Here is a 21,399-nt window from a genome sequence, read left to right on the forward strand (position 1 = left end):
TTAGGATGAATTTGTCTCCTACTATTCTTATCCTTCTCCAACCAATACTATTACAAATAACTCATTGTCTTTGATTATAGGTATGGGTTTATTTGGACAATTTTTATCCTTGAAGTCTTCTCAATAATAATTTTATAGTTTATTTTGCTCCCACCCAATATTCTCTCTGGGAAAAATACAATCTAATTCATTTCTAGTTCTCCTAAGAATATTTACTTTTCCTTTAAGCATTAAGCTTAGGAGACATAGAACACAGTATTATTTAATATTCAGGTAAAACAGAAAAGTTTTTTTTATCTTGAAAAGCAAGAATACAGTTGTAGCCTGCAGTTTGCTATTTTGTCCCAAGTGGCTGAATCTTATAGAATCCACAAAGTGTAATTATTACAACAAATTAATTAAATGAATGAGCTTGGTGGATGGCAAAAATCATTTTCTCTGGTCTGAAGTTCACTCCCTTACTCTGTTATCCATATACCTGGTTTGCATCCTATCTCTTAGTTCTTGATCCTGTCTCTCCTATTACCAATTGATACCAACAGATTTCTGTGGCTTTCATAGTTCTTGGATTTGATAGGTTAACCACAGAGCCATCATGAACACCTCAGCCTTTGCTGTTTCTACCACTTTTTCTTCTTGCTACAATAGCCTCTCAGACCTATCTGTCTTCCTTATGGCTCACTCACTTTCCCAGAAGTCACTTATACTGTTTTAATGAGCATAATTATATGGTTTTTCCATTCTTTAGATGGGAAAATTCCCCTTAGAAATGATTGAATTATTATGTCAAAAGTCATATTCATATGTAATATATATCCATATATACGATATATATCCACATCCCATACTTGCTATACTGAGAGCTGTTGGGATAACATTGTCAGACCTGAATTTTGGGGATGCACTAATAAGCCTGTGAACCCAATTAAAATGCATATAATCCTTAATTTAACTAAAAAAAATCCTAATATTATCTTGATCCTCCCCTCATATTTGTACCATCTTGTTCCAGCTTCTTCCAACTTCTATATAGCATTTATTGTTTGCATAATTCATTGGTGGCATTTAAACATATATTACTTTTGCCTGCTTTTCTATTATCTTAAAGGATAATTTGAGTCTTTTCCATATTGTTTGTCCAGCAAGAATGTGAATTGTCCTATTCCTTGGATTGCTATTTTATTTTACTATTATATTTTATTAAGGTGTAGTTGGTGCTCAATAAATATTTGTCGATTTGATTTGAAAAACTCCTTTTGAAAATATAACATCTCTTGCCTTAACAAGATAATGTAAAACCCTATTTTGGAGGGAGGGGAACATATGCAAGAAACTTCTTGCATATGTTTCCCTCCTCCCCTCCCCAGGAAAAGGATTCCTAGGCAAAATTTTTAGGTCCTTTGGAGGCAGTTATCAGCTATCTAGAAAACAAGCCCTGCTTCTCAGAAAACTTGTTTATTAGGAGCAGGTCATGCCAGACTAACCTCATTTCATTGTTTGACAGGGTTAATAGACTTGTAGATTGATCAAGTGAATTTCAAAAATGTAGTACACCTGGATTTCAGTGAGGCATTTGACAAAGTCTCTCATGATATTCTTGTGTACAAGATGGAGTGAAGGTGGCTAAATAATCAGTTTGGAGAAGATGAATAATGTTGTAAAAAGTGGTACTACCATATATCTAGAGATCTAAGTTTACAAACCTCAATTTTTCACTTTCCTTTACTTTTCTCCCATAAAATTAGTTTCCAATTCTTATTGATTAAATCTTAGAAACATCTCACATCTGCAAAACCCTCACCAACCAATCTCTTTCCACTATAATGCAATAGAATGGATTATTGCAGTATTTACCTAATTGGATTCCTCATTTCCAATCAGGGGATTAAAAGTCTGTGATCTGTGAATTTTTTTTTAAATTTTGATAATTGGATTTTAATATTATTGGTTTCCTTTGTAATCATGTGTTTTGTTTTATGCATTTAAAAACATCCTAAGAAATGATCTACAGATTTTATTAGTGTGTCAAAGGTTAAGGAATCCTCAATCTAGCTTCTCCTTTCTCCAATTCATTCTCTACATATCTACCACAGTGATATTCCATACCTCTGATCATATCACTAATTTGCTCAGTAAATTCCTATGGTTCCCTATTATTCCCTCTAGGATCAAAGATGAACTCTTTTTTTTTTTTTTTTTTTGTTATTTATATTCCTTCACTATTTAGCAAACATTAAAAACAAACAAATAAATAAATAAAAGGCAGCCCTATTCACAAGAACTACAGCAAATAATGTTGAGCAGATAATGAAATTTTCTTCTTGTTCTTTTCTCTCCCTCCTTCTTTCTCTTCTTCCCTCCTTCCTTCTCTCTCTCCTCCAATGGGTATCTTCATACCAGTCTTCTTTTTACCATCTCCAGTCTCCACCTCTGATTTGCGACTGAGTCCTTAATATGGGGCCCTGGAATTCTGATCAGGTAAGAATAGTCCTGATTGCTCCTTCCTCTTCTATTTCATACTCTGCAAACAATAGTTAAATCCTTTCCTAACTTCTCTCTTTCCAATCTTGGCTCTGAAAAGAACAATCATTTCAGTACTATAATTCCTGGAAAAAATAAGTAAATTTTTGTCTGAAAGCTCCATTTCATGGTCCTTGTAGCTCCCCAAATCCCAAATCACTCTCTTTGGCTATCACCTCTTCTATGTGTTCTATGTATTTTCTTAGGCTATTAGATTTTAATTTCTGGAGGGTAATGATTCTTACTTTTTAAATTTGTATCAAGTCAGGGATGACTCCAAGCTTGTAAACTAAGACAAATAGAAGGATGATGCCCCATTAACATAAATTAGAAAGTTTGGAGGAGAAATGGTTTTGGAGAAAGATGGGTTCTGTTTGACATCCAGGTGGAGATATCAAGCAGGTAATTGGTAATAAAGGAATGGATGAAATTCAGAAGAGAGATTAGGATTACATCGTATTAGGGGCTCTACTAGAAGAATTAATGAGATCTTTGAAGAAGAGATTGTAAAGAATGAAAATAGATCAGGACAAGCTTTGGAGAACTTCTATACTTAGTGTATGGTAAGGGGTGTTAAGATGTAGGGTAGGGGATGATAATTGATTAAAGGATATCAAGATAGAACAATCAGATGGTTAGGCGGAGAACCAAGAGAATGAATTCAAGTTCCTTAAAAGCAAAGCTATTATGTCTTTATATCAACAGCACCTATTACAGTGCCTGGCAGGATATTAAGCACTTATTAAATGCTTACTGAATTGCACTGAACCAAGAAAGATCAGTGTCATAGAAGGCAAAGGAAAAGAGAGTGTCAAAGGAGAGGGCATGTTTAACAATGTCAAAAGCTGTGTAGAGGTGAAAAAGAATGAGATCTAAGAAAAGACCTGCATAATCTGGATTATGCAGCTGTGATCATTGATAGTCTTAGAGGGATCAGTTTCAGTCTGATAAGTGGGATAGGAAGCCAGATTTCAAAGGGATTGCTTAAGGGGTGTATGTGTGTATGTGATGGAGAAAATGGTGGTAACAAGTATAGACAAGCTTTTCTAGCAGGTTGGCTGTGAGATGGAGTTCAATCCAATTTCATTCTTGGTTTCAACTTCTCTCTAAAACAACCTAAAGTACCAAAAGTAAGTTTCTTGTCTCAGTTTACACATTTGTAAAATAGTATTGAAAATCTCTGTTTTATCTAAAGAAAGTTAGTTAATTGCTGGGTTGTGTATCCACAAAGTTTAAATCGTAATGGCAATGTAATGTTCAAGAACCATATTATTTTTTCCCCATTAGGAGGTGGCGAGAAGTTCTGAAATATTAGACCCATAAACATGGCTATGATCTATGCCTGAGAAAACAACCCTGCCAAATATGGTAATGAAAATTTTAAAAGTTTCTTGAGGGAAAAATAGATGACTTTTCCCACATAATACACATTCAGCAAGGAGTTGTGATTTCAGCAGCAGGGGATTCTCAATGTGGAAATTCTATCAATCTCAAATCTCAATTCTCTTGTGACTTAAGTGTCGGTGGCCTGAAGTGCATTAAAGTTACGGTCACATTGCTAGTTGTCAGAGATTGGGTTTGAACTAAGTGTGCCTGACTCCAAACTTTCCTCTCTATCCACTCTGCCAGACTGTTTTGTTTTTACAGTGAATATTATTTATTTTACATTAAATATCACTACAAAATAAAGACTTGTTCTTCTAAAGATAAGGCTGCTGTTACTTAAAAGTCTTTAGGTTCGAAATGTGATGTGTTCCTCCAGTAGAGATGATAAATTTATATGGGTTGCTGTTGGCGGGTTTGTAATTGGTACTATTTTCTTGTTTTTGAGGAAGACCCCAGAAAAACATAACTGAGTCTGGGAGCATGGATAATCCACTCTCACTTCACTCTGTCTTAATTTTTGTGTTTGTTTGTTAATTCCCACTGCATTTTTTTCTTCTCCAAGGAAGAGGAAAAAATAGGCAAAATGGGTCATTTACCTTTTAAAGCCGTACTCTGCGGCTCAGCTCGGAAGTTAATATTTTGAAATGTTGGAATTGCGATTACTAACAGTTACTGGGCGCGTGAGAAAGAACTGGCCAAGCTCGGATCTAAATAACTTTCTCCAGGGTCCCAGTGGGGATTTGGGAGGAAGAAAAGGCGTCTGGAAGCTCAAGGAGGGCGAAGAGCTGTGGCCGTAGGGGTGTCCGCATCCCCGGCGCCTCCCCAGCTGTCCCCCTCGCGCCGCGTCGCAGGGAGCCGGGGCGGGGGACAGGCACGAAGCCTAAGCGCAGCTCCCCGCCCCTCCTTGCCTCCCCTAGCCTCGTCTTGCTGCCCGGACCCGCCCACGTGGGGCCGCAGCCCATCGAATGGCTCGGTGCAACGTGGTGGCGGCGGCTGCGCGGGCTCTTCCGGCCTCCGCCGTTTCCTGCAAAGCAGAAGCCCCCACCCCTTGCCCGGCCCCTTGTCTCCTCTAGCCTGCGACCCCAGCAGTTTCCCCGGCTCGGCCCAGCTTAGCGCGGCCCGGCTGAGCGCAAGGCTCTGGTTAGTTGCCTCCGCAGGCATCATGAGAGCGCTGCTTTCCCAGTTGCTGCTCTTGCTCCTGCTAGCTCCCGGAACCTGGGCTAGCGTATCCATCCCTTCGCCCAAGCAGCAGCCGCAGCCGCAGCCGCCCGTGCCCCCGGAGATAAGCGCCGGGTCGGGGCCAGGGAATGCCACTCTGCTGGAAGGAGAGACGGCGGTGGGCGGCAGCGGCAACCGCAGTGAAACCTTGGTGACCCGCATCTCCAGCCTGCTCCGGGACCTGCCCACCCTCAAGGCGGCCGTGATCGTGGCGTGCGCCTTCACCTCCTTCCTCATCGCCTGCCTGCTGCTCCGGGTGTTCAGGTAGCTTAGCCGCAGCCGGTGCTCGGGCCGGCTCTCCCGGGCCCCCTTCCCCTCTCCTCAGCCCCGCTTCTCTTCTCATGCCAAGTGATGAGGGGTGTTCTAGGAGAGGGCCTTGGAAAGCACCGGCAGAGTCTGCGCCCTTGATCCTGGAGATGCTCACGGGCCGTCACAGCTGGGCAACAGCTGTCATAATTAATTTGAGAAATAACAGGTCATATGCTTGGTTTTCCAAGGAAATCTTGACTTTTTGCTCTAGCGTAACTGTAGCAAATTAAGATCCCCGTGGATCTTAATTTGTGGTGTAGTCGATGTTTCATTGCAGTGGCGTCTCGATTTTTGTACGTTTTGTCAGAAACTTTAGGACTACTCCTTCAGCGCTTTGGGCCTCAGTTCCCCCTTGTGGGAAAAGACGCGGAACTCCAGGCTTTCTTCAGGCTCTCAAATGCAGTGATTTTGGTGACCTTTTTGCTTTCTCTATCCTCCATCCCCCCATTTTAGTATTTCAATTGATATCCTTCCTCATCCAAAAAAAATCTGTCTTTAGGCATTTCTTTTTAGCTTCCGTTGTCTCCGACTTTGGTTTCTGATGCCTTTTTTTCCAGTCCACTTTTTACTTTCTGAGACGCGTTTGTGAACTGGAGTACACAGGTGCTGCTTCATTCCGGGTGTTATACTAGAGTTAGAGCAACGCCAAAGGGAATCATGAGATGTTTATATTCAAGTTGTGGCTCTGTGTGATGGGGCAGTCCCTTTCCCCTCTCCCCCTCTCCAAAGCAGATTTAAAAGCCACAGAAGGAACATTGGCTTTATAGTTAAAATAATCACAATAGCATTTATGTAGCACTTCTTTATCCCATTTGATCCTTGGGTTAAAACTGAAGCACAGAGTGAGGTCGAGGAATTTACCTGAGATGGCACAGTTGGTGCTAACTGTGAATTTGAACTCCTGACTCCAGGATCAGTTCTCTATATACTGTACTATATAGTTGCTTGTGGGAAGACTTGTACTTGAAATTCAAAATTGCTTACTTACTAGCTTTGCAATAGTACGAACTTTTCTGAGCTTATTTCCTCATCTATAAAGTGAGGATGACAATACTGGTGCTACTTATATCACAGGGATTTTTGTTTGTTTTAGTTTTTGCTTTGGTATCCTATGATATTTATTTATTACCATCACTTATAAACCACTTGTAAAATAAATTAACTAGAAGAGTATGAGTTACTCAAGGCCACTCAAGTAATATGTGCCCTTGACCTGACTTGATTCCAAGGCCTGTTTTCTACTAAACAATAAGGGTCTCTCATATTGGACCACAGATTTAGAGAGTGATGGGTTATCTAATCGAACCTTCTTATTTTACAATTGAGGAAACTGAAGCCCAGAGAAGTTAATGATCGATTTACCCAGGATTAAGCTAGAAAGCAATAGAGCTAGGATTTGAATCTAATTTCTTCCTTTCTTTTTGCTATTGGGATTAAGTAATTTGCTCAGGGTCAAACATCTAGGGATCTTTAAGTGTCTATGACTGAAATCGGGGTCTCCTGACTCCCAGACTGGTGTTCTGACCACTGGGCATTCTAGCTACCCCAAACTAGTTTCTTTTGACTCCAAATTCAACATCTTTCCAATGCCAAAAACTCCCATGGTTGTTACAGAGAGAAAGATAATAGTTGTACAAGTGCTTGCTGACCCTAAAATGCTATGTAAATATAAGCTATTAATTTATGATAACAGGATAGAGTAATTAGGATATAAATGAGACGTAAGTAAAAGTTGAGTAAATGAAATGGAATTGCACTCTAAGGAACTTTTAAATGAAAAATTTATAGATTTTAGGGCCAAGGTAATGGGTTGATTCTACTTCAGATTGCATATGTGATGTTGGTAATGGAAATAGGGACGATTATGTGTCTGAGAGCTCATGGAGAAGTTAATGTTCACTATGGGAATGGTATATCTGTGTGTGGCCACACAATAATTCGCTGAAGTAGCATTTTGTGTAATGGTTGCAAGATGTTGATCCTGCTTGGAGTGTAACAAATGTGTCTTGTTTCTCAGCTGAGTTTAGCTGCTCATAACCTGTGGAGGTCAGGATTTCATGGGTCATTTGTCTCCATTCTTGGGCTATCAAACAAACACTTTGATGTCTGTTGTATTCATAGGTGCATGTGTGAAACAAGAAACTTACTGAGCTTATGAGTGCCATCAACAGATGGGACAAACTTTGGTTGCAGATTTGGGGTCTTGGTGAAAACTTTTGTGATTCTTTGCTGCAGAACTTTGGGTAAAGAGTTTTCCTCATGGAGAAATAAAAATAAACAACACACTGTGTCCTAGAAGTAAAGGAGCCATGAAAAACAGGAGATGGGAAACCATAAATCCCAGAATTCTCCTGGCTTTCCAGTTAGAGAACTTAAGTGGCTAGAGAAACAGTTGTTTGGATATTTCAATTGTTAGTTGGACCAAAACAGAAAACCAAAGCCATAAGACTAAAAGAAAAAAAAAAGGAAATACTTTAACTCTTTAACCAGCATGCTCCTTGTTATTGCCCCAAGAATGGGAAATAGAATATAAACCAGCATGGTTCCAGATGTGAAAGGACTGCATATTTGAGTCAGGCAGCTTATTCTACAGACTAGAGAGGGGGTGGATTCTTGTTTACTTGGGAGTGGAATGATAAAAAGAGATTAGTTTTTCCAAGAAACAGCTGTCATGGCAAACTGATTAGTGTTTTTTCCTCCTCTAGACCATTTTTATTTGAGTTAGCTTCTGAACCTATACCTGTGGGCAAGAAGAATCTAATTAGTTATCTATGTTGGCAAAAAGGAGACTAACCATAAACTTAGTAAATCGAATACTCTTTACAATGCTACTTTTAGGAAATTCCTTTTCAATTTTCTTTAACTTGTATTCCATAAGGATGGTTTACATGGTTAATTATAAAGCTGAATTAGAATTTATGGCATAAATAAATGTGCCATTTTTTTCTTTTGGGGAAGAAGTAAATTGAAGGGTGGGGGTAGAAAATCCTTCACCTAGCACAACCTAAGTGCCTCTTTTCTAAGAGCTTTCCCTCTGCTCCATTCATATAAGCAAATACTTCATTCAAACTTTGTTACTCACTATCCCCATTTATATCCTGCATTTTTCTTTTGCTACTGTGGTTCTTGTTGAAAATCCCCTATTAGGACTTTAATGACCCAAATTCCACCTCCCTCATGAAACCTTTCTTCCTGCTTTTTTATCTGAAGGTTGGGATCTCTTCCTCCTAGTTTTAGCACTTCTACCATTTTATCTATTGTGCCTACAGTTATTATAGTAATACAGGTATTTGCTGTTTTCCCTAATAAATTGTTAGCTTCTTGAAGGCTTATTTCTTTTTATTTTTCCAAATCTACAAGTACAATGTTTTGTACATAGTAGGTATTGAATGAGTTGAAAAATAGAGATGATGTGGAGAAAAAAATGGAGATAGTATTTGTAAAATAGCAGATATCTCCAGTGAGTGAATTATCTCATTAAAAAAAAAAGGGCCTGAAGAAGAAAAAAAGAGGGATAAAAAAAAATTAGGTCACCTGGAGGCAGGGTGCCTTTGTTTTTGACCTTCTGAACGTCAAATAGTAGCTTTGAAGCTACCTTCTAAAAGTCACTTTTCCTCAGACTTTTCCCCCTAATAATTCTTTGCTTTTGTTCCTGGCATTGATATCATGGGTCAGAATTAGAGTTGGAAAGTACTTTAGAACTGCATCATTCTTTGCTCTTCTAGTGCCATAAGTTGTCTGTATATAAACTTAGCAGTTCTCCTGTTTTTTTCAAGGCTTGTAAGGTCTGATATGACTTGACCAAAGGTTCTATAAATAAGAAAAGTATTATCAGTCTCTGATTTACAAATGCCCAGCTTACAAACTATATATCTATAGAAATGATTACTTCCCTCCTGCCCTTTCTCATTGCTCCATAAACTGTGTGTTCAGATGTGAACCAAGGGAATGAACTGGGAAAAGCAAGATAGCCAAGGTAAACTGACCTCCTGGCAGGCTCCCAAGCAAATGGCCTGCCAAGAAGGTAACATTTCCCTTCTGAAGGAACTTCAGGAGCCAAACCTCCTCATTTTATAAATGAAGAAACTGAGGCTTAGGGAACTAAAGTGAAAATGAAAATAACTTGATACTAAATGTCAGTATGACCAGTAAGACTTAGTTCTCAATGGTTTACATTAAAATAAATGGCTTTTGAGGCACAAAATGTCATCACTCCACTCTTCAGAATTATTTGTCCCATTTACTTTCTGCTTAAATAGCTATATTTAATGTGTACTCTTATTCTTGTTTAACCACTTCTCTAGAAATCACTATAAATTTCTATCTGAAAGGAAAGTTTTCTTGGGTACTTGGATTTGGGGTGGGGCTGGGCAATATGGGTCAGCTGACATTTCCTGGTTTGGATCAGTGGCAAAACTTCAAGGCAAGATTTTTTTTTTTGTGGAGACTCTTGAGGCACTGGGAGTTCTGTTTAGACTGTGCACTAAGCAGAAGCTAAACAGTAAACAAAACAAAACATTCCCCACCCCTTACTCCCATCACCCTATCCCAAATAGACTAGTTGTTGCTTATAATTGTCATCTCAATTATAAGGGGGGGGAAGGGAATTCCTCTCAGTATCTTTGGTAACAAAAAGGAGCCCAGTTGACTATTTTTATGACTTTAAAGGAGAACATCAACATTTGATTTGTTTGCTGATCATGATAAAAAGTAGAACTGAAACTTTTGTTGAGTGTTTTATGTTTCATAATGCAATAAAGTATCATAATAGATAAAGTGCTGCTGGACTTGGAATCAACATGATTTGAATTCAAATCTTGCCTCAGACACTTATTAAATGCCCTTGATCTGCAAGGTGAGATTAATAATAGTATCTACTTCCTAGGATGATTATGGGGGAAAAGAAAGATATATAGGTAAAATACTTTGCAAAGCTTAAAGTGCTTTATAAAAGCTAACTACTATTATTAATGCGTAATGAGTAAAGGTGTTAAATTAACTGCATACAAATTAAAGTGAGAATATGTGCTTTTTAAATTACAAGTCATAAGAGTTCAACATCATTTCTTATTGCCCCAATGCTGCTTTTTCTAACCCATTTTTTTTGGTACTTTGTTTGACAGATTCAACTCAGCTTTAAAATACTAAACTCTCTTCTAGTACATTCAAATTATGATTTGATTTACCAAAATTTAATTTATATTTAACTTTTAAGGAACAGAAATGTCTTTTAAATTAAGGTATCCCTGTATCCAAAATAATTTAGAACAGAACATCTGCTTCCCTAGACCAGAGGCTCTTGAGCCTGGAGGGTCTAGATTTTTTCTTTCTTTTGAGACCTCACTGTATTTCATCTGCTTGGGTATTGAATTTCTTCATTACGTCAATAACATAAATTGAGTTTTATAGCCTTATAGTTATATATCTTATGCCAAGCTGTGGGTCTGCATGAAATGTCACTTTGGGTCTTCTTCCAATTGACAAGAGAAAATCCTCCCTTGAATTTGTTACGGAGTCTTTTGTTTTAATGTGGGTTTTGCCTTTATATCATCATAGCACATAATGTTTTTGGCCTTTAAGGACCTTGTTTGCGTTTATTTTGCAGACATAACATGAGGTATTATATATATAACATATATAGATGGAATAGATGGAAATAAATTCAGATTTTAGTTATATATTCTGTGGTCCAGAGAACTTGACCTCCTTACTATTCCTCTCACATGATACCCCATCTCCCAATTTTAGGTGTTTTCACTTATTGTCCCTCATGTTTGGAATTCTCTCTCCTTATCTCTGCCACCTTACTTCTCTGGTTTCCTTAAATCCCATCGAAAATTCTACCTTCTAGGAAGCTTTTCCCAATCTCCCATAATTGTCCTGCCTTTTCTGTTAATATATCCAAATTATCCTGTACATAGCTTGTTTGTTCATTTATTTGCATGTTATTCCCTTCCATTAAACTCCTCCAGAGAAGAAATTTTCTTTTGCCTTTTTTTATATACCTAATACTTAGCACAGTCTCTGATATATAGTAGACACTTAATAAATCTTTACTGACTCACTATGAAGGATTAAAAAAGAAGAGGATGAAAGGGCATTATAAGTAAGGATAAGTAAGGTGCGAGTAAAGGTTCAGATATAGAAAACATAAGACATTTCCAGGAGACTATGTGTAGACCCTTTTGGCTGGAATGGTAAGGATGGAGATGATGCTGGTAGATAAATGGAATAGATTTTAAACTAGATTGTGGAGGGCGCAGAATTTAGAATTCATTCTATAGATGATGGGGGACCACTGAAAATTCTGAGTAGGGCAACAAATAAAATCATCCAAGGGATGTATTAGCACAATTAATCAAATGACAGTGTCCTGTATGACTTGGAAACTGGAATTTCCCAGTACTTCAAAAAAAAAAAATGAACAGAATTTGTCAAATGATTAGATGAAGGTTTTCAGGGAAAGGGAGGGCTAAAAGGTGACTCTGAGGTGATTCCCTTTAAAGAAACAAACAAGTCACGAAGGAGAGTTGCCTTGGGAAGTTAGATAATGAGTTAAGTTTTAGGTCAGTTTGAAATCGGTAGAAATGCAGAGTAGATATTTGCAGATGTGAGGCTGGAGCCAGAAAACAGATCAAGGATGGAAATGGATCATTTCATAGAAACATAAATTTTTTAGCCGGAATCAACCTTTGAGATAATCTAGTACAACTTGTTTATTTTATAGTTGAAGTCCAAATATAGGTCCAAAGTGGTTAAGTGACTCCAGAGGTCACACAAGTAGTAAGTGTCAGAGCCAGGATTTGAACACAGTTCCTGACCCCAAATCCAGTGCTCTTCCCACAGCATGGTAGTATGGCATGGTGGTGATAGTTGAAGAATGGGAAAGGATGAAGTCTTCAAGTATGAGAAGAGAAGAGGGTTAAAAGATGAATTTTTCAAGGCTTTTCCTAGAATTGGTGATAGAGTGGGAAAAGCAGGTTGAAGGTAAAGGTATTTCTACAGTTGCTATATGGTCTGTTATTTAAGGTTCAGTGCTCCTGAGAGGTAATTTGTTGGTCATAACTGATAGAGAGCTGGCTTTGAAATCGGGAAGCCCTGTATTCTTGCTCTGCTAAAAACAGGTTAGCTGCGTGACACTGGACAGTTACCTAATCTCTCAATGTCCCAGAAAGCTCTTTAAGGTTACATTGCAGAGCAGGGTCCTTTGGAAAGAGAAACTTCCTCATTGAGATTTCCCTATACTTGGCTAATCACAAAAATGAAACATCCAGAATGGCATATAGTAAGATTATTACACCATGAAAGTGGACAGGTTACACTTTTGTTAAGGGTGGGGGTGGCTGGGGCAAAGACCAACTCCTAATACTTCTGCTTTTTAAAAATTCTCTTGAGAATGGTGTCCTAATTCTCTATTGGCATTTGCAAACAAAAGTACTCAGCCCTGTATAAATACAAGTGCAAACCTGGAGAAACTTGTCTAGCAGAAATTGTTATCACTCTTTTCCCTGTGACTCCTCTAACACATTAAACACAGAGGGTCACAAGGACCTGGCATGGTGATGGGAGGTGTTTGGAAAGATCTCATGAGAGCACTGAGAAGATATTTCCTGGAAGATTAATGGTGCAAGTGTATATCTGAATTCCAAAGGTTAAAGGAAGGAGAGTAATGGGGAGGGGATAGAGAGGGGAGAGGGGGGAGAAGAGAGAAGGAGAGGGGAAGAGAGAGAGGGAAGGAAAGAGAGGGGAAGAGTAAGAGGGGGAGGGAAGAGGAGAGAAGGGAAGGAGAAAGAGGGAGGGAGAGAAAAGGAGGAGGGAGAGAGAGACAGAGAGAGAGAGAGAGGGAGAGAGAGAAGAGGGGAGAGGGAGAGAGAAGAGAAAGGAAAGAGGGGGGAGAGGGAGAGAGAAGAGAAAGGAAAGAGGAGAGAGAGGGAGGAAAAGGAGGAAGAAAGACAGAGAAAGGGAGAGAAAGAGAGGAAGAGAGACAGAAAGGGAGGGAAAGAGAGAGAGAGAGAGATAGAGGGACGGAGAGAGAGAGAGGGAGGATAGGAGAGAGTGAGAGAGAGACAGAAAGAGGAGAGACAGAGAAAAGGAGGGAGGGAGATGGAAGGAAAGAGAAACAGAAAGGGAGAGAGAGGGAGAAAAAGAGAGACAGAGGGAGGGAGAGAGAAAGGGAGGATGAGAGGGAGTGAGAGAGAGAAAGACACAGAAAAAGCGAGAGACAAAGAAAGGAAGGGAAAGAGAAATAGAGAAAGGGAGATAGAGGGAGGAAAAGAGAGAGGGAGGGAGAGAGAGAGGGAGGATGAGAGGGAGTAAGAGAGAGAGACAGAGTAAGAGACAGAGAAAGGGAGGGAGGGAGAGAGAGAGAGAGGATGAGAGAGAGTGTGAGAGAGAGCTTTTATGTTTTAATTTGTTTGAAGTTATATTACCAATATTCTCTAAGAAGGAATAGTTGAGGGAACACTTTCCTCCCTTCATATCTTCTCCTTTCCTATTCCTCCCACTCCCCAAACCTAGTCTCTTCTCTAGCATATTGCCACTTCCCTGGTGCCAATAACAAGGTACAGTGGTGGGTCAAAAAAGGTTCAATGGTAAAGGATGTGACCTGAGGGTAATGACTTTGATGCACACAGTTGGGAACAATATACTTTTTGTGATCTAGGGAGATTTTGAAGCATAAAGATTTTCTTGGTATCCTTTTTGAAAGAAATCTTAAAGATCATTGTTTTGTATGTGTGGAGGGGAAAGGGAGGTTGGGCTTGTGATTTCATAGGTTCTAGGTGAGAACTCCCTTCCCCAGGATAGAACAGAATGCCTGCATTAATTATTAGAGATTATTCAATTTGTTCAGGGGACTTGAACTCAGGTCCTCCTGACTCATAGCATTTCATAATTAACATGTATGGAGTACTTTAAAGTTTGCAAAGTGACTTTATATGTATTATTTCATTTGATTCCCACAAAACTCCTTGATGTGAAGAACTACAATGCTATTACACTTTTTTTTTTTTTTTTTTTACAAATGAGAATGTCAGAAACTCTGAAAGTACTTGCCCAGGGTCCACAGAGAAGTTTTAGGGGTGAGATTTGAATCTTGGCTTTTCTGTCTCCCAAGTCCATTTGAATAATCCATCACATTCACTAATTCCTCAGAGAATTACATGCCTATAGATTGCTCCAAAGAACAAGGTTTCCTCCTTAAAATATGTGATGGGTCTGCAGAACTCTGGAGAATCCTTTCTTGTTCAACTTATTGGGGAGTAGTTATGGCTTAATTGTTTTTTGTTTTTCTTCCCCAATCCCCCAAATAGGAAGAAAATGTATGGTCCAACAGCAAAGTTGAAAATGTAAATAAGTTGATAATAGTAGAGAAATTTATGCTCTTATGGTAATGCCTTTGTGTTTGAATGAAATCTACTTAAGGCATTCTATTGAACTTGCTGGCTAGCAATCCAACCCACCTGCCATTGTAGTCCTAAAGGTTCAGGATTCAACTTTTGTTTATTTGGATTTTTGTGTAGTGTTTTCACCAGAGCAATAGCTGCCCTGGAAAATCTGATTACAGTAACAAATTATTTCTTGAGCAATATAATCTTGGGATACTTTTCCCACCTTCTTATCAAGTGTTCAGGAAATGTGTGTGTTGGGCTTGACACAACAGTGGGCTGTGACATTCCAGTTACACATACTCTCAAACATTGCTTTTTTTCATTGTCACAGACAGTGAGTTGAAAAGTCCCAGCAAAGTGACCTGTTCTCACCTATTGAAAAAAATCTGGCTTTAATCGGGTTAGGGTGAAATGGGGGGGAGGGTCTAGATAAAGAAGAAAATGATTGACAACCTTTGAAAGTGGTCACTATTTTTACAGTAGTCTTCAGTTTATGGATTATTAGCAGCACTGAATAACTAGCCAAATGAATGTTGTTTTAGTCTTAAATAATTTCCTTTTCTAGTTTAACCTCCTCTCATTTCTAGTAGCTTTACTTGTGTTACATAGTCACATTATCAGCAGGTGGAAGTATTTGACCTGAGTCTTAGTTACTGCCCACGATGCTGAGGTACTTAGTGATTTTTTTCTTTCCTGTTTTGGAGCATTATAGTATTTCAAGTTCTATTATAAACTGTTTTATGCTGCCAATAAAGTAGGTATGGATTAAAATGAATAATTATACTTTACATTTTTATAATTACTTATGCCTTTTCAAAATACTTGCATCTATTATTCATTCAACAAACATTAAGCATAGATTATGCAGGTATTAAATCACTACTGAGTTCAGGACACTGTATGACTGAAAAGTTTGAGAATACAATGATGTGGTCCTCCTTGTCTTTCATGAATTTATAGTCTAATAGAAGAGAAATGATACACTGTTACTATAATGCAAAGATAAAGAATTATCAGTGGGCAGCTCTGTCTCTTTGATCTCTAATTCTACACAAATGAGCTACATGTAGCACCACCTGCCAATCTTATATTTAATTTCTGCTCTTAATTTTTTTTTTTAATTGCATCAGGTGGGACCAGACAGCTTCTGGTAATTCTTGTCCCTTACTTGGTTTTAAAACCAATAATTTAAATTTAAATTACTTAATTTAAATAGTTTTAAAACTAAATTTTGCTGATCTGTGAGTGATATCTATCCTTTGAAAAACCCTTCTAGGTTTTAGAACTATTCAGGAAATTAGAAAGATTCTGAAAATGGCTGAGGCTGATTATAGGATGACCAAGAATAGGCACCAGTTTGCTTTGGTGGTTGAGGATATTCTGGTCTGGTACAATCTTAACTTATCATCATCATTTTAGACAGGCCATCTTTTGTGTTCAGATGTTTTATTAGAAGCCTTATTTGGATCTCTTTGTAAGACGGGTTGTGGAATAGTCACGCCTTTCCTTTCTTCTCTTCTAATTGGCAGCTAGCTGCTGAGGGGAAAAAAACCCCATATATTTTTAATTTGAGAAATATATGATAAGACTTCTGACTCCTGCTGGAATCTTGACTCTGCCAGTGCACAGCAGATTTTTCTATGTACTCTTTCAATCCAACTCTATTTTCTCCCCTTACTTGACATTACTTCCAGTTGAGCCACGGGCAAAAACTAGTCTAGATGTCATTAAAGACTTCACAAGTTTCAGTCTCACCTTATTAACACTCAGGACAGTTGAACAGCATAAAAATTGCTTCCTTTCCATGAGGTTTGGGAGAATTGGTGGTTAGAAATGTAATTTCTAAAGTTCATTACATCAAAATTGTTGTATGAATCACGCATGAGGGCTTTTTCTAATAGCCGTTGGGATAATTTTCAGAGTTTTAAATTATTCTTTTAATAGAGACAGCAAGCTTAGAAAGAGCCAGCTCTACAGGTAGTGACTTTTCAAGCCCTCGATAGCCCTTAGGTTCCTATAGACTTAGTAAATGTTTAGGCACCTTATTAAAGCTTTGCAGATGGTTTTATTGAGTGTTGTGACTGGGAAATTAATTGCAAAGAAGGAAAACTAGTTTAGACTTTATTTTGAAGGACTTTGCTCTCTCCCTCCCCTAGAAGCCTTGTCTGAGCCTTGAGAAATCTCGTCAATAATAAATTTAGAGGTTTTTTTGAAGACTTTTCTCTGAGGTCAGCAGTGATTTTTCCTAGAGGCCATTTACTCAAATAGATGTGAAATTCTCCAAGTGTGGAATCATTTAGTGAGACTCTGCATTTGAGTAGCTGCCTATGATTCCTTGGGCAAGTTTGGTTAAACCATGACATCAATTATTAGGCCCTCTAATCGCTTAACATTGTTCTTTCTTAATCCTTTGTTATTCTTACCTGGTTCCTAAAATCCACCCATTCTTTTGAAGCTTGAAGATTTATTTTCAGATTTTATTTGGGTGCCACTTTCCCCCATTATTTGGGGAGATACAGTATTGAGGAGGGACCATTGATCAACCTTTTGTTCTGATGAGAACTTTAGGAATAATTCTAAATCACTTAGGGAATACCCAATATAATTTCCCTGGATATAGTATAGCATAAAGTTAGGAAGGTGGGTCCTCACCCACTACTCAGTTTCGGAGATTTTGGAGGTTTTGGAGATTAGAAATTAGTAATCTGGTAATTAATGGTTCATTCTTTAACATCTTCTCTTAAGTCATTCTTTTGACTTACCTTTATTAAAGTTTTAATTCAGAGGCTAAGTACTAAGTGATGGTGGTGAAGGAGGAAGAGCCAGAGTTAGAAAAGCCTTTGTCCCTATCCTTTTAGAGCTTATGGGCAGTCTAATTATTAATTTATTAAGTACTTACCCTAAACCAAGCACCATGCTAAGTTCGGGGGTCCCAAAGAAAGGCAAGACCAATCCCTGTCACCAGGGAATTTATATTCTACCAGAGGTAGGAGGGATGTTGCACAAAGCTACTTTTGTAAAACACTATATCTGAGAAGTACAATACAAAGTACTGGGAAAGGTTCAAGAAGTACTGTAATGGAAGGTAGGAATCAGGAAAAAGTGACATTTTTGTGGTGCTATTTAAAGGATCAAATGAGATAATAATTGTAAAATGCTCAGTATATAGTAAGTCTGGCATATAGCAAACAATATAGTAATGTTAGCTGTTATTATTATTATTATTTATTAAAGATGGGCAGGAATTCAAGAGGGAAAAGTCATTTTTAGGTATAAAGACCAAATGTGTTTGAAGGACAGACTACTGAAATTTATCCATTAATTAAAAATAGACCTTTCAAAATAGTATTGTCAGAATTACAGGAGGTTTTAATTTGCCTAGAGATTTTTTTTGACCAAAATAAAAAGATTTAGGAATTATCACTTGCTGAAAGAGGGTGAGAGTGCAGTGATTAAGAGAGGGGGACTGGTCCTTCCATCTTCACATTCAAGTTAACAATCACTGGTCATATGTTTATTTCTTTCAACCCTTCCTTACATAATAACATTATTTTTGTGAACCATTGTTTCCTTGTAACTTGGCTCGCCTCTCCTATTCCCATATTGAACCTTTAGAGCTTATTCTATTGTGATTATATGTATTATTTGGACATAGGCTCTAAAATGGGTTTTATTGTGTGTGTTTTTATGTTTCTGAAAACGAGGACAGAATATCTAAGGATATAGGCCAGTGATGCTCCAACTTTAATATTGTGTGATGTAATAGAAGAAAGAATTCTGAATCTGGAGTCTGAAATCCTGAGTTCAAATTCTGACAATATTTACTATGACTGTGAATATGGGAAAATCACTCAATCTCTATAGGTTTGTTTCCTTATGTAAAAAGGGAGAATTTGAACTAAATAACCTTAAAAGGGACTTCAAGTTCCAAAATTCTTAATGCAAAGCATTTTACTATCTACTTAGAGTACTAAAATATTGTCAATTTGGTGGACCCCTGCTAGCCAGCTTTCCTTTTTCCTTAAATGCTTATCTTTTCTTTTCCCAAAGAATTGATGGAACACATCAATGCAACTTTATGAAAAAAAACTCTTTGAATACATATACTAGAAGTTACTTGCAGTTTTAAAGCAATCACATAGGGAATTTTTTGATAAAAATGCATTTATCCAATGAATAATCACATTCTGATTTCTGTCTTTATTTACATAGAGGAATCAGTGACTGCATCAATGTGAGTACCTCTTCACTTGTGCACTACATTTTCATCTTATACAAGCTTCATCCATATCTGTTTATAAATCTCTCATAAAGAAATTACACGACATGCCAGTGATCTTTTGTTAACTCTCAGATTGTGTAGCATTTGGATTGCCCAGCTATTGGCTCTTTGTCTTACTGCCTAAATTACTCGGACATACATGCTTTCTATGGCTTTCTTTTGGCATCTTGTCTCTGACAATATACCCACATCACTGTGCAGCTTTCCATTGCTTTTTGGGTCACCTGCAAGTTTTATTCTTTCCAGATTGTGTTTTTCCATAATTGGAAGCCATATAGCACCAGCAGATGATTGTTGTCATGAAATAGATGGACTTTTGTGGAAATGAGCAGTTTAGGATCAGTGAAAACACTGCTGCATTTTCCAAATGCCATCTATGATATTCTTGTTTTTCTGCTCATTTCTAGGCTTAGCTTGTTGTCTTCCTGTCCTAAGATATCGATACTAATGGACTAGCTTGGTGTACTGTCCAAATACCAGCATGGCAAAGTCCAGGAGGTGAACAATTTCATTCTTTAGCTTTAATTTTCATTGTGTTTTGCTTCATGTGTGTTTTGCTTCAAAATGAGTACATAAAAGTACTTATGAAAAAGCTTGTCTGGAAGAAGGCACTAACAAATGAAAAGTACACCATCATATGACTCTTATGGCATGAATTTGCCAGCTATGTACTTTTTGAGTAATTGTTTTAGAGATAGAAATACTATGCAGCCTTTCTCCATTAGTGACCCATAGTACCTTCTTCTTTTCCCTAGGTTAAAGTTTATTATGGTAACTCACTGTCATCATAAATCATTTTATATTTATGATTATGTGGATTTGTTTAAAGCACATGGCATAGCCTGTCTTGTGTATTCATTGAATGTGATTTCTAAGATTGTGTGTGTGTGTGTGTATGTGTGTGTATACATATATACACACACAATCTTAGAAATTATATATATACATATATATATACACACACATATATATATGCTTGTTTGCTGATAATGGTTTGCATAAGAAAAATATAGTTTTATCCTCATATGTTTGGAGTATATGATAAAGGATCTAATATGCCTAGCTTGTATTTTGTTTAAAAAAAGATTCCCAAATTTCATGCTTGTGGGATTTTGTTATTACTGTCTTGGGAACTGTCCTGACTTTCAGTTATAATTGACCACTTATGTGTTCAAAATTCTAAGCGTAACATAGTGTGCCTCAGAACAATGTGAGAAGGGTGCTAAGCCTTGTGAAATTAAAATGTGCTTCTTATGTTTGAAAGGTGCATATTTTGTAGTGTTTGAGACTTATCTATAAACTTGACTATTTTAAATTAAACGAACCATCATCCCTGTTTGTGAAAAGACAATAGAAGAGACAAGTGTCTTTAGAGAAGCAGTTGCGAACTGTCCTATGGTGATTTATCAGTAGAGGAAAAATTTCAGCTTGAATGATCTGAGGCTTTGAAACTTACTTGAGAAGGGCTTAGTTCTATGCAAACATATTAATTTTTTTTTTTTTTTAGAAATTTAGTAATCCATAATTTTGTAAATGGGTTGCTAGTTGATGCAGTCAATAAAGTGAGGGGCCTGGAGTCAGGAAGACTCATCTTCCTGAGTTCAAATCTGGCCTCAGACACTTACTGTGTGACTCCAGACAAATCATTTAATCCTGTTTGCCTCAGTTTCCTCATCTGTAAAATGAGTTGGAGAAGGAAACTGCAAACCACTCCAGTATCTTTGCCAAGAAAACCCCAAATGTGGTCATGAAGAATTTGGCACAACACTATTTCAAACTCTTTTTGTACAGCAAAATAACTGTTAGGACATGTATGCTTAAATTGTATTTAATTTATACTTTAACATACTTAACATGTATTGGTCAACCTGCCATCAAGGGTTGGCTCGATGAAGGAGAAGATGAGGGGAAGGAAGGGAAAAATTGGAATGAAAGGTTTGGCAATTGTCAATGCTAAAATTACCCATGCATATAGCTTGTAAATAAAAAGCTATTAAAAAAAAGAATTAGGCACAACAGGAACAAATTTTATAAATGTGAGCACTCATTTTATTAAAGTATCCGTGGGATGCAAGGCACTAGGCTTCCTCTTTGCTTTAATCTATAGCCTGGGTAATTTGCTGGGGATAATAGATTTATCATCACTCAGTGAGCAGCTTTCTGGTGATGAAGCTCTTTGAATTTAGCTACTCTGTCTAATCTTAAAATCATAGGGCCCATCACTGAGTCTATACTGAAACTCTTACTAAGGTATCAGGACTTAGGAGAGCTTTTACTTGTTTAGTATAATCTTAA

General features: G+C 37.7%; 1 protein-coding gene across 2 annotated transcripts in view; it reads left to right on the forward strand.

Moving 5' to 3' along the window:
* Positions 1 to 4,979: 4,979 nt before the first annotated feature.
* The window catches only part of FAM174B (family with sequence similarity 174 member B), a 33,635-nt gene continuing 17,215 nt past the window's right edge, over positions 4,980 to 21,399 (forward strand). For both annotated transcript variants that reach the window (XM_051981048.1, XM_051981049.1), the window contains exon 1: positions 4,980 to 5,388. In XM_051981048.1, the coding sequence (XP_051837008.1) occupies positions 5,069 to 5,388 (320 nt within the window). In that variant the 5' untranslated portion in view covers positions 4,980 to 5,068. The remainder of the gene's footprint in view (positions 5,389 to 21,399) is intronic.

The sequence above is a fragment of the Antechinus flavipes genome, chromosome 2, assembly GCF_016432865.1.
Source record: "Antechinus flavipes isolate AdamAnt ecotype Samford, QLD, Australia chromosome 2, AdamAnt_v2, whole genome shotgun sequence".
Lineage (NCBI taxonomy): Eukaryota > Metazoa > Chordata > Mammalia > Dasyuromorphia > Dasyuridae > Antechinus > Antechinus flavipes.